Source organism: Rhinichthys klamathensis, unplaced genomic scaffold (genome assembly GCF_029890125.1).
Source record: "Rhinichthys klamathensis goyatoka isolate OS25496 unplaced genomic scaffold, OSU_Roscu_1.1 h1tg000384l_1, whole genome shotgun sequence".
In the NCBI taxonomy this organism is placed as follows: Eukaryota; Metazoa; Chordata; class Actinopteri; order Cypriniformes; family Leuciscidae; genus Rhinichthys; species Rhinichthys klamathensis.
The window spans coordinates 545,711-558,628 of NW_026606888.1; the positions used below are offsets into that span (position 1 = coordinate 545,711).

A 12,918-nucleotide genomic window follows, 5' to 3' on the forward strand; every position below is an offset into this window, starting at 1 on the left:
GACCCCAAGGCATCTCTGGCAGATCGTATCATCCTAGACTCAGATAAGCACTTGCGCAATATTATATGTGGCAGCAGTATGCTTTTGAAGGTGGATGTCGAAACCATTAACAAAAACAAGCACTGGGTGACAGAACAAACCTGGAGTGCAGGTACTTCTACTCAGAACATAGTATATAGTTAACCAGTTTTTTGCTTTCATTAGAACTTTTGATAAAGAGAATATTAATTAGATCTGTCAAAAAAGAAGATCTGTCAACTGGCCCTCCCTTCACAATCGCCGCAAAATTCACTGGTTCACTTTCATTTATAAGACTCTTCTCGGCCACTCACCTCCTTACTTGGGTCACCTGCTACAGCCAAAGCCTGTCACATACAACACCCGGTCCTCACTTCGTCTTCAATTATGTATTCCCAAAACTAACTCTGCATTTGGTCTTGCTTCTTTTCAATCTGCTGCCGCTCGCGACTGGAATGCTCTGCAAAATATTCTCAAACTAGATACACTAATTTCAATTTCATCTTTTAAAACTATTATATCATCCTTGTTCATGGACACATCCAGTTGCTTCTCTACATAATCATTTTGTGTTGTCAACTGTTTTTTTTTAAATTGTATTTAATGTGATTGTTAACCTGTATTTATTTCTAATGTACTGTATTTATTTTATCCCCATTTCCTTTCCCTAAGTGGTTATTCCACTTGTCAGGCCGCCATTTTAAATAAGAACTTGTTCTTAATGACTTGCCTGTAAAAATAAAAAAATAAAAAAAAGAATTGCAAGGTAATTCTTGGTAAATTACCTCTGCTTTGGACATGTTGCAACTGTTACTCGATTCATAACGCAATTTCCAAAGAATTTTGAATGGGAATTTGAAAGCAAATAAAGCAATCATTTGCTTTAACTTTCTAGGAATTCAGAAAAAAAGACAACAAATTACATTGTTGGAATAAAAAGAGTAGTCTGAGAAGAAACCAAAAAAAGGATGTTTTTAAGCCACATGACTTGTTTTCTCCAAGACTTCGGGTCACTCTGAGAATCGGGTCACAACTGTGATATTAATAAAGTCAGCATGAAATTAAAACCCTCTATAAATTCATGTTATAATAATAATAATAATACATTTTATTTATAATGTGCTTTTCTAATACCCAAAGCTCTACAACAACATTATTGCTCTTATTGCAAATGATTCATCTATTCATGTGCTTTATTGAATTTTTTTTAACATTTTTAATAATAATAATAATAAACTATCATAACTGAATCTTCCGGTGAAACATTACGGCAGAAGAGATCTGTCGCTAATTCCGCTTCATTGTGACTTTTATGTACATTTTTAATACATCAGAATTTCATCCACCTTATAATATAAGAAATATTTGAGATTATTTTTTAAAGCTGCAGTCTGCAGTTTTTCCTCTTTGTCGCCATCTCTGTTCGAAATCTGCAATTGTAGTTATTCGCGGAATTATCAACTTTACGTGAGTTGTGCCTCGACACGGCACAGCGCGGATGAACACAATGTTTTGAGGAGAGTGTGCAGCTGTCAGTCGCCGCGCCGGTGTGGATACTGGCATTCAGAATCACAGATTATTCTTTTTGGAAGTATGACCAACATAATAATTTTCACCGGAAAATGTCATCTGAACAAGTAAGAAATATCCACTTTTGTTCTTCTGACCAACTAAGGGGAAAAAATCATTGTAGTAAATCGCGCTGATAAACCGTGCAAATTATACTTTGTTCTCAAATTGTTAATGTTTAACATCAGCATTGCGTGACTACATTTAAAGTCCTTCAGATGTTTATCCTTGTTTTCGCATGGGTCGGTTTCAGTCTCTTTTTTTCTGTAGCCACTCCGAAGTCTTTTGCATTTTACAACGGGTGAATCTCTAGTTGTCACTGGTGATTGTCATTTGAACCTTTCTGGATCCGCCATCAAATTAATAAGTTTAATTATATCAAGTGCTCTGAGAAAAGGCTATAAATCTCCACCTCCAACATCCTCACACTCAATATAGCCTATTAGCCGAGACTCCTTCTTTATGTGTACAGATGTGGCGTAATGACGCAAAGACATGCTCGAACCACTGGAATTAAAAACATTATTACAAGCTTTGAATCGATTTTTAGATTTAATCAGCGCGATTTACTGCAATGTCAGAACCAGAACAAAAGTGGATGTTACTTACTTGTTCAGATGACATTTTCCAGTGAAAATTATTATCTTGGTCATACTTCCAAAAAGAATAATCTGTGATTCTGAATGCCAGTATCCACACCGGCGCGGCGACTGACAGCTGTACACTCTCCTCAAAACATTGTGTTCATCCGCGCTGTGTCGTGTCGAAGCACAACTCACGTAAGGTTGATATTTCCGCGAATAACCGCAATTGCAGATTTCAAACAGAGATGGCGACAAAGAGGAAAAACTGCAGACTGCAGCTTCAAAGAAACAAATATTTTCTAAAACATTTGAAAGACAATTATTTCCCCTCAAAATGCATTTTACTCTTTTATTTATTTCCTGTTTTTATTCTTTAATTATAACAAAATATATATTTAGATTTGGTTACTTAATTGGTTAATTATATACTATGTAATGCATGTATCATAGAGAGATAAACAATGTTATTCAATAATAAAAAAAAGAGACATCAGAAATATTTCAGTGGTGCAGTAATTCAGAGATGATGCACGTCAAAAACACACCACTGCAGAGGTCACAGAGGGTTTTAGAGTGACAGCCAAATCTCTGCATCTGCTTGACGGATGGAGAGAGTGTATATGCTGGGGAACATGTACCCAGAGCCTGCAGCACCTCTCTCTCTCTCTGACTCATGCAGTAGTTATGCTCTTCTTTTTTTTTACAAACCGCTGCGAGGCAACCATCGTGTTAATATTCAGTACAGTCAGGCGCTACAGCGCACACAAACACACACTAGTTTCCCATTACGGCCTCTATAAAGGATGAGTCAGACGGGCGAGAAGGGAACCCTTTCCTCGGATCCTGTCATCCTCAATGCCACTGAATGAATGGCCGTGTTGTGCATCTGTCACGAAACGCCACGTATCCGCACACCTGGAGACAAAGACCTGCTACGACCATTCATTTCTCAGACCAAAGGTGCAGCCAATTAAAATTCATGAAATCTTTACAAATGCTAAACACCTGGAATATCTTGTATAGATCCAATCATCTTTTTTCGTGATAAAACAGTGCACGTCCACATTTTCAGTGGCCTTCATTCTTGGTTCATACACTGATTTCCTAAACTCACATTTCAATATTAATGATGTGTCTTCAACACTTCTGCTCCTGTCATTGCTATAGTCATAAGTATACCAGTAGTACTGGTTACTGTTTCTGACTCATTCATGACTGACATAAAAGCTATGAGACACAATGATGCCAAACACAGGGCGGGTCAAGTTTCAGGGGTTCATTATTGTTTCTGTGTATAACATACCCACAGTCAGTCTTTCGGTATGTACGCTCAGTAAACAGAAGAAAACAAATGCACACTCAGACATTTGAGATCATGCAAATGGCCTATTATGCAAAAGAAAGAGCCAGCTTTATTGGTACACCAACATTCTCTAAGGCACATTCTAACCAAATATCGATCACCGGAACAGCTTGGCACTTTGTACACAAAAAAAACATGATGGGAGATTTAAAAAGATTAAAAAATGAAAGTAACACTCTCTTTGAATGTGTTATTGAGTATAATATAATTTCATAGTATATGATTTACAAGAGAGCAAACATATAACCATGCACTCACCTTTAACTAACATAGCTCAACTATCATTTCATTACATTTATAGTTGGTGATACAAATTAATCTCCATTTAAAACACTCTTAAATACAGTTCAGGAATGTTATTGTCTGGATATGCTGTGGATATTAGTCAAAATGGCAATGACATTTTATTTTAATGCTCATCATCAGTCACTTCCTCCAAATCATCCTCATCTTCGTCATCCTCTTCCTCGTCCTCATCTTCCTCATCATCCCTTTTCCTCTGTCTGCTAGATGTTCTCGACTACAGCAGAAGAAAAATCTTTCAATCGTAGTTTTGGGGATTTTAATGCAACTTACATTTAAAATAAGATTTTTCCACCAAGAAATATGCTAATAAGACAGTGTTGAAAATCTTATTCCTATAGTAAAAGCATATTAAGCTGTTTTACGTTGTGTATCATTTTGGGGTACCTGTATTGAAGTAGAAGTTTATCCATATTATCCATATAATTAACAACTGAAGTAATTTTAACTGTAATATAGAGCTGCACGATTCTGTAGAAATTGAGAAGCACATTTTTGTTTAAAACTGAGATCATGATTCTCTCATGACTCTGAATAGACAACTTAACAAAATAACATAATTTAAGAAAGGTTCTGACAAAATGTTAATGGCTACAGCCTATTTAAAAAATATTTTATTAATTTAAATTGAATTCAGTTTGAATTAATGATTCAGCGACTCATAAATACTTCACTTGTTTCACTACTAGATGAATCAGCGTTTTTGAACGAGTCTCTTGAATAAATGATTCAATGACAAATACATTTTTTACAGTCACTTGTTGCCACCTACTGGTGTAATCAATAGGGGTCATAAAATGTTAAAAAAAAAAAATTTAATGTATAATATCACAAACAAAACAAAGCAACTTGAATGATTCTGTCTATACGTCAACTCAAACTCTCCTGTCACCTAGCTTTAAAGGTCACATGACCATAAACGTTAAAATCACTTCCTTGAAGTGACCATCGCATATACTCTTTGCTAACGGACTTGTGGAAGGGCCTTTCGTGAAGGGATTCAGGTGTTCACTTTCGTTTGGAACACACCTTTAATTGATACAATGTTTATCTGAAGGCGTCAAGTTACTTTCAAAAGGTTTGAATGTTATGCTGTGATCGTACTTGTCAAAGGTTTAATATATATAGCTGTGTCGTTGTCGTTTAGGAATAAGTTGTGTGGGTGTTTGAGATTGCAATCTTTTAACGATTAATCATGCACCTCTACTGTAACACGTAATGCATTCAAAGATTTTTTTCTCAACATTTGACCTATTAATGCTAACACTTTCTATTGTAAATGTAAATGTAAGTATAAGATATGGGGAAGCACTTACCTGCATTGTTCCTGATTTACTCATTGATGTACCAGTTCGATTCAGGGACAGTTTAGAATTGGCACGAACTATTTCTAACCGTGACTGGTAATCAGGGGGGTGCAGTGAATTTCTAAATACCTGTCAAGACAAAAAAAAAAAGGGTAGACTGTAGACTTCTCTTCATATGGACCACCAATAACCTAATGTCATCTCACTCACCCGCCACATAATAAAACAATAATGAGAACAGTCGAGCTCAAACGAGAATATATTAAGAAGAGAAACAAGTCAACACAAACTAATACCACATACTGTGTTGTAGCAACAGAGAAACATGTAATTTAGATTGGGAAAAAAACATTTACACACTCTGTCCTGGTGAGGGTGTGCCAACAAACATTGTCACCTCAACTTTATTAACTGCAGTTAAATATTACAGGAAGAATATTTATGACCCATCTCTATATGCTTTAGTTGTGTCTTCATAAAACTGTCACCATGTGCCAATATATGACTATAACAAGTTTCCACATACAATTACAGGAAAAGTTCAGACAAGAACAAGGAAATATTTCCCTTAAAAAAATCCCTTATGAAATAATATTCATGTGATACTCTCACCGGCAAGTCAAGGAAATTTTAACAAACTCAGTCTTTCTTGAGTACAAAATTAGTTCTGGCACGCCAAACTATGAATTCATAAATAAATGCATTAGCCACACTGCGAACATTCCACAGCTGACTGAACACGCTTCGCAAGATGCCTCTCCGGTTCTTTTACGTATCAGGATTGGAGGGGGCCTTATACCCCAGCAACTAGAGCTTTCATCATTATGACAGCAGGGGGATCTCAGGAGGAGAAAGAGTATAATTTGATTAGACATTAAGACAGACAAGCTCAAACCAGCAGGACCACCAGAGCAGCGGTTCTGGTGTAGAGCGCTCACCTCAAGGTCTCCTTCTTCATCTACATTCTGAATGTCCTGGTAAGCAGATGTGTAAATTTCCAACGCCTTGGCATGGAACGCCATCTCCACCGTCACAAATTCACCCAAAATTTTCTGCATTGGAAACATATATTAATTTCTCTGAAGTAGCACTGGAAAATGTTATGTATAGAAACGTCACTGTAATTCAATATAAATTATATTAATAATTAATATACACAATTGTTCAAAAGTTTGGGTTCTGTCATATTTTATCATATTTTTTAAAGAAATCTCTTAATCTTGCCAAGGCTGCATATATTTAATCAAGTAAAATTAAGTAAAACGATTGATATTCTGAATTAATATTACATTTTAAAATAACAGTTTTCTATTTTAATATATTTTGTGTGATGGCAAAGCTGAATTTTCAGCATCATTACTGAATGTGTCACATGATCCTTCAGAAATCATTCAAGTATGATGATTTGGTGCTCAAGAAACATTTCGTATTATTATCAATGATGAAAAATGCTTAATATTTCTGCGGATTTTTCAGGATCCTTTGATGAATAAAAAGTTCTGCATTTATTTGAAATATGAAAAAGAAATATTTTCTAACATTATAAATCTATTTACTGACACTTTTTAATTAATTTAATGCGTCCTTTCTGAATAAAAGTATTTATTTATTTATTTATAATAAAAAAAAATAACCCCAAACTTTTGAATGGTAGTGTACTTAAATGTGGGTTTCATTTTCCTGAGATTTTTAAAGAAATAAGCAAACGTGCAGTCTGAAGGACCTTAATATCACGAATCTTCTGCTTTTCAAAGTCATCTATTGTCTCCTCCAGCTGGCGAGTCGTGCGTGTGGCATCCATTGTGGCTCTCTGAAGTTCACTCTCAGCCTTTCGTCACACAACCGACAATAAAACGTAAAACACAAAGTGTTCCAAGCAGCAGACATAAATGATGTGAGTCTATCAGCTTACTGAGACGATTTAAACTAGCACAATGAGAAGTTTCACATCAAGTTAAGTATGTGCAAAGACTTTTAGTTATACAAAGATGGTGCAGTAAGTAAGTCTTTTAAGAAAAAGAGCCGATCGCCAATTGGTAAAGTCATTGAGTCACTGCAGCTGCAGTTAGACGCTCTGGTTGGTGTAGAAACAGTCAGTGTTCTGAGACATGCACTTAGGACTGCACATATGCATTGGCTGGTCCAGCCTGAAAAATGCAGTTTTTTTGTTATGATTGAGCATTTAAAAACAACATTTACGAGACAGTTGTTGTCAGATTTCATTGGTGATTTCAACTATGAATTTTTGAAATAGCTGCCCAAGAGGCGTTTCAAAGATGGCCGCCGAGTGAAATGATTTGCCTGAAAGGGACTTTGGTATGTGTGATATTTTAGAACCAGGCTGAATTGAACCTACTTGGTTATAATTAAGCTAAATAAAAGTAGTTTCAAGATGATATTAAAGTGTGTTGCACACAAGGCCCACCTGTGACTGAGAAAGGCTGTTAAGGTATTATCTGTAATTCTGTGGTTTACAACAAATATCTTTAAATGGCATTAAAATGTCAAGAGTAAAGGTCCTTGCACACGGAGTCCGAAATTCGCGTCCGAAATTTTTGCACGTTAAAAAAATAAATACGACCTCACATTGTGTCGATCACGTTTACACACTGCTTTCAAAACTTTCGTCCGTCATCATTTTTTTGGGATCGGGTTCGATTTTCTGCGTTCTTCGCAAGCGTTTTGAGAGATGTTTTGGCTTTTTAGAGCCACCGAATGACGAATACGAAAAAACGCATACGAAAATTTCAGACTCAATGTGCAAGGACCTTAAGGCTGTCGATTCATGTTAATTAATAAAGTTAAAAATCAGTATTTAAAGTATTAAAATCTATGTTAAAAAACAAACACATTTTATTAAACCCCCAGAACCTGTATACGATTAAATTAAATTCAAGCTTATTTACATAATGCTTAGAATAAGTATTGTTTCAAAGCAGCTTTCATGAAGCAACCAGAGATAAGTGTATCAAAGTAATGTCCAAATGGAAGTAATATACAGCTATACAATAGCATGTTATGTGGTTATATAACTGCATGTATTCAGTTAAGCAAACACAACTAACGTTAGGCAGCAATTACAACTTGTGCTCGTAATTATTACAACACAATGGCAATATTGAAGGTGCTGTAAGCGATTCCTGAGAAACACTATTGCTATTTGAAATCAAGCCAAACAAACCAACCCCTCCCTTCATTGCTCCAACCCCGAAATGTACAAACACACAATGCAAGAGTGCATGTCTCTCTATCATAGCTGAAGTGAAACAAAATAATGCTTCGCAAAAATAAAGTGAAGATGACGAATGACTGTCTAGGAAGATCAAAAAATTAACACACAGTACACAAGAGTATACAAGAAAGTGTTTGTTGTTAATCGCCAGTAGCACACCAGCTCCAGAAAAACAATGACCCTCAAAACTGGCCTGTTACGATAGCTAACATCACAACAACAGCATATCTTAGTTCTGTGAAACATAGCAAAACCAATGTTACTCACATATGTTTTCACACAGCTTTTCTACTATTAACGCGGGTCTTAAAGCTCTTGCCTAATCACAACCCTTTTTTTCCCCAGTGATATTCCTCTGACTTTTTCATTTTTGTAATGTCTCTCAGCCATCTCTCTTTCTAGTCTTTCTTTAAATCTCCCTCTTGCTCACTCTCTCTCTCCTCCCCCATCATGAGTGGACACACCCCCTGCTGATTGGCTACAAGTGTGTTGTGGTGCTCAGTCAGATTCACTTTGAACAGCGTTTCTCAGAAATCATTTACTGCAGCTCTAAAATAATATCTTAAAGTTTTGTGTGTGTCGATCCAAAATATGCAGCGATAAATGCAGGTATTTTGAATTATACAGGGTTAAACTTTAAATTTATACTTTGTAACTTGCAGATGGCCAAATACCCCTAAGTCTACCTCAGTATTAACTTCAAATGTCACTTTTTTATGTATTAATTCATTTACTTATCTGACACAATAATGCTGTAAAATATCTTTACTTTGGGGCTTTCTAAGCAAATATTTTGTATGTAATTAAATCTATTCTTTTTTTTATTGATTATTTATTAATATACAGGGTCATTTGACTAATAACTGTTGACATCTGTACTACTCTTCCAGTTCACAGCTATGTAGTTCCAGTGAAAGAAGAAATAATAACATCTGATTGTAAGGATACAATGATCTGTCTGTCCGACGGGTTTCTCTGCCTCATTCTTTCAAGCTGCTGCATCTGCTTGGACTCTCTGTTCCTTGCAGTCTGCGTCTGCTTCAGGTCCTCCTGTACATAAATGGGATAAAATCACAAAAGGTTGGTAAGAACAGAGCGCCCTAGTTCTTATGTTTTGACCTGTGACAACAGTCACTGTACATCATGCTTACTCAGAATGTGATGCAATGCTGCCCTCATGAGATCACTGAAATAAGGTCATTTTTATATTTTAACTATAAAGTATGCACCCATTTACTTGCACTCCATCACTGAGGGGCTTATGAAGAAAGCCTTACCCTTTTTGTTTTCACAATATTCCCATATGCTTTCAAAGGCTCTATAACTTTCACTTCCAGCCTCTCCACCTGTGAACAATAGTATGTGTTTGCATATTAGTAGGAAACACAAATATGCTAAAGAATGTTTTCGTGGTTTTAAACACACCTCTGCTTGCCGGTAGTCCTGAATCTTGGCCAGTTGATCTGCAAAATTCTTCAATCCACATTTTAGGTTTGGTGTCTCTGTATCAGCATAAAGGCCGACTTCTTTGACCAGGAGGTCGGCTTTGTCCCGCAGTCGTGCAGATTTACGGACGTAAGCAGCGAACAGTTGGCATAGATCTCCAAAGTGCTTCTCTACATTGGTGATGTTGTCCTGAATCTGCTTGGTCTGGATGTCTCTGTAATGTGCAACATAGAAAAATTAAGATAATCTGAATGAGGAAATTTTGTTAGGATAAACCTGTAGACTATAGGTTTTGCCCTTCATCCACATGTTAAAAGGGTTATAAGATTTACTATGCAAGAGAGCAAAAGTCCGCATATCAAGACTATTAACGTTAGTGTTTAATATAACCAGAGATACAGTCTCTTCAAACAAGAGATATTTAAAACAAGCTGTTTTTTGTAGTATCCTGCTTATATCTAAAAGCAGAATTTATCAGGTTAAAAAAATTGTAATACAAAATTAAACAGTCATGTCTTTATAATACTCTTTAAGTTAGGACGTCATATAGCATTTAAAAATAAATATTGTATCTTCGAAATGTGCAAACATGTCAAACTGTTAACAATTTTTCATTTCGGTTACACAGATAATTATGCAGTTTTTGTTTTAATATATTGATACAAGGTGTGCTTTTGCAGTTATATAGTCATTTAAGTTACACAATAACGTCCGCTAGCAAATGGACTAACGTTACAGCTTGTATCATTTAGCTTAGCTGGCTAGATTAGCTTCCCAAACGTCATAACAAATCTGGACAACTTTTACCTCGCTCTTGCATCAGGAGTGCGGCTCATGATGACTCGAAACCAATATCGATTTATTCATTAAATATATAACATCAAGCGAAAAGAATCATGACGTATTTAAAATACTAAAAAGAGTGTTGTGCTAATGCTTATGCTGCAGCAGGAAATATGGATGAACGCCGTGCCGTTACCATGGAGCTAAAAGTTACCATGCGCCCTCTACTGGTAAACAAAACAAAACAAAAAATAAACACTTTATATATATATATATATATATATATAAAAATCTCCAGCAAATTTGGCTTAGTAGATTGCATAACCTATCTAGGTCTATTACAAATTGTTCCACTTCCAACAACATGAAATTAAGGTTTTATGTTTTTAAAGCTGTTTAATGTAAAATTAGCAGACTTTTATATTTGCTTCATAATACAATTTTTAATATTTCACTTATATGAGGACTGATTCGTCAAGAGCATACATCCAATAATGTGACAATATTAAAGGGATAGTTCACCCAATTTTTTTTTATTCTGTTATAATTTAATCACTCTCAAGTTGTTCCAATAAGTTTCTTTCTTTTTCTGAACACAAAAGAAGATATTTTGAAGAATGTTGGTAATCAAACAGTTGACGGTAGCCATTGACTTCCAATTTTTTTTAAATTTAAATACTAGCCTAACTGTCTGGTTACCAACATTCTTAAAAATATCTTCTTTTGTGTTCAGCAGAAGAAAGAAATTCATACAGGGTTGGAACAATATGAGGGTGATTGATGGGTGAACTATCCATTTAATTCTCTTTCAGGTTTTGAGACTATAAGATGAAATACTCTATTAAGTTTTCTGTAAAATATGATTATTGGTATGATGGCATTTTCCTCTCCTAGCTTACATTTTTTATGTATTGCCCTCTGTGAATTAATTTGACCATCATGTCAACAGCGATATGAAAGAACAAAATCATCTGCTGGATTTGCTTTCTTTTTTACTATGAATAAAGCAATTTGACTTTAATTCCCCTCTTAACAGACACATATGGCATACTTTAGCGATTTTATTGGGTTTGTAACATTGCCAAAAGCAAGGCTTCATGATCATTGAAAGTAATGGGAATTCATTGTGATGTGCTCATGAATGTCACCAGCTGCTGTGTCTGCGCCTCTGTGGAGAATGTCCAAAAACCTTCATTATCATGCTTAATCATCCATGGAATTGATCCCACTGTAACAGATTGCTTGTGTAAAACACGTTGCATTTAGCCGTGTGCACTGTGCATTCCACTGTGAGTCCTATTTAAGAAACCTAAAGTCTTAAAGGGATAGTTTACCAAAAATGAAAATTTTGTCATCATTTATACTAACCCTCGAGTTGTTCCAAATGTAAAACTCATCCATATAAATTGGTTTAGTCCAAATTTTCTGAAGAGACTCGATCGCTTTATATGATGAACAGATTTAAAATTTAGGCTTTTATTCACATAAACACTAATCAGCGAACATAAACAGAAGCTCAACCAAACATGCTTGATGCGCGAGAACAAACCTCATTGGTTTTAGCGGAAGCTCGAACTTGCTGCGTAACATGATAATGAACCTCATTGGTTTCACACGTCAAGCAAAAATGCTTGAGCTTCCGTTTACCAGAACTGATATGTATGTTGATGAATGTTTGTATGTGAATAAAAGCCTAAATTTAATATGTTTAGTGTATAAAGTGATTGTGTCTCTTCAGAATATTTGGACTAAACCACTCAATTCATATGGATAAGTTTTACAATCTCTTTATGAACTTTTTGAAGCGTCAAAGTGGTAGTTGCGGAGCTGTCAATGGAGGGACAGAAATCGGTCAGATTTTATTAAAAATATCTTCATTTGTGTTCTGAAGTTGAACAAAATTCTTTAGGGGGTTGGAATTTTTATTTATTTATTTATTTCCTTTATTTTTCCAGGAAGGTCCCATTGAGATTAAAAGAAATCTCTCCCTCTAGGGAGTCCTGGCCAAGATGGCCACACTACAAATCACACACAAACACACAACACATAAAACATTCCAGAAAGTAAGAGCACAACATTCATCATAAATCAAGTAAAACAACAACATGATTCAATCATTGTATACTGCAGTAAATTAAATACATTCAGAGGAGGAATTGGGGAATGAGGAATGACATGAGGATGAGCAATTAATGACATCATTTTCATTTTTGGGTGAACGAACCCTTTGAAATGGTAACTTACATTATTTTCAATCATTGACTGACTGTGCATGTTTACATGAACAATAATTATGCTTTGGTCAAATTCTGA

General features: G+C 35.4%; 1 protein-coding gene across 1 annotated transcript; it reads right to left on the bottom strand.

Annotated features, from left to right (window-relative positions):
• Positions 1 to 3,543: 3,543 nt before the first annotated feature.
• On the bottom strand, positions 3,544 to 10,799 carry cibar1 (CBY1 interacting BAR domain containing 1). The gene is made up of 9 exons (XM_056233933.1): positions 10,630 to 10,799; positions 9,802 to 10,036; positions 9,654 to 9,722; positions 9,325 to 9,426; positions 7,570 to 7,575; positions 6,868 to 6,972; positions 6,083 to 6,196; positions 5,154 to 5,273; positions 3,544 to 4,054 (listed from the first exon to the last, which is right to left on the bottom strand). The coding sequence occupies exons 1-9, from the start codon at positions 10,656 to 10,658 to the stop codon at positions 3,944 to 3,946; spliced, it is 891 nt and encodes a 296-aa protein (XP_056089908.1). The 5' UTR covers positions 10,659 to 10,799; the 3' UTR covers positions 3,544 to 3,943.
• Between the last annotated feature and the right edge of the window lie 2,119 nt (positions 10,800 to 12,918).

Excerpts from the sequence above, each read along its gene's own strand:
- cibar1 (XM_056233933.1), bottom strand. The coding sequence starts at position 10,658 with ATGAGCCGCACTCCTGATGCAAGAGCGAG. Across the intron at positions 10,037-10,629 it reads ACTCCTGATGCAAGAGCGAG|AGACATCCAGACCAAGCAGA; the intron begins GTAAAAGTTGTC and ends TGCACATTACAG. Across the intron at positions 6,197-6,867 it reads AGAAGATTCGTGATATTAAG|AAAATTTTGGGTGAATTTGT; the intron begins GTCCTTCAGACT and ends TTTCCAATGCAG.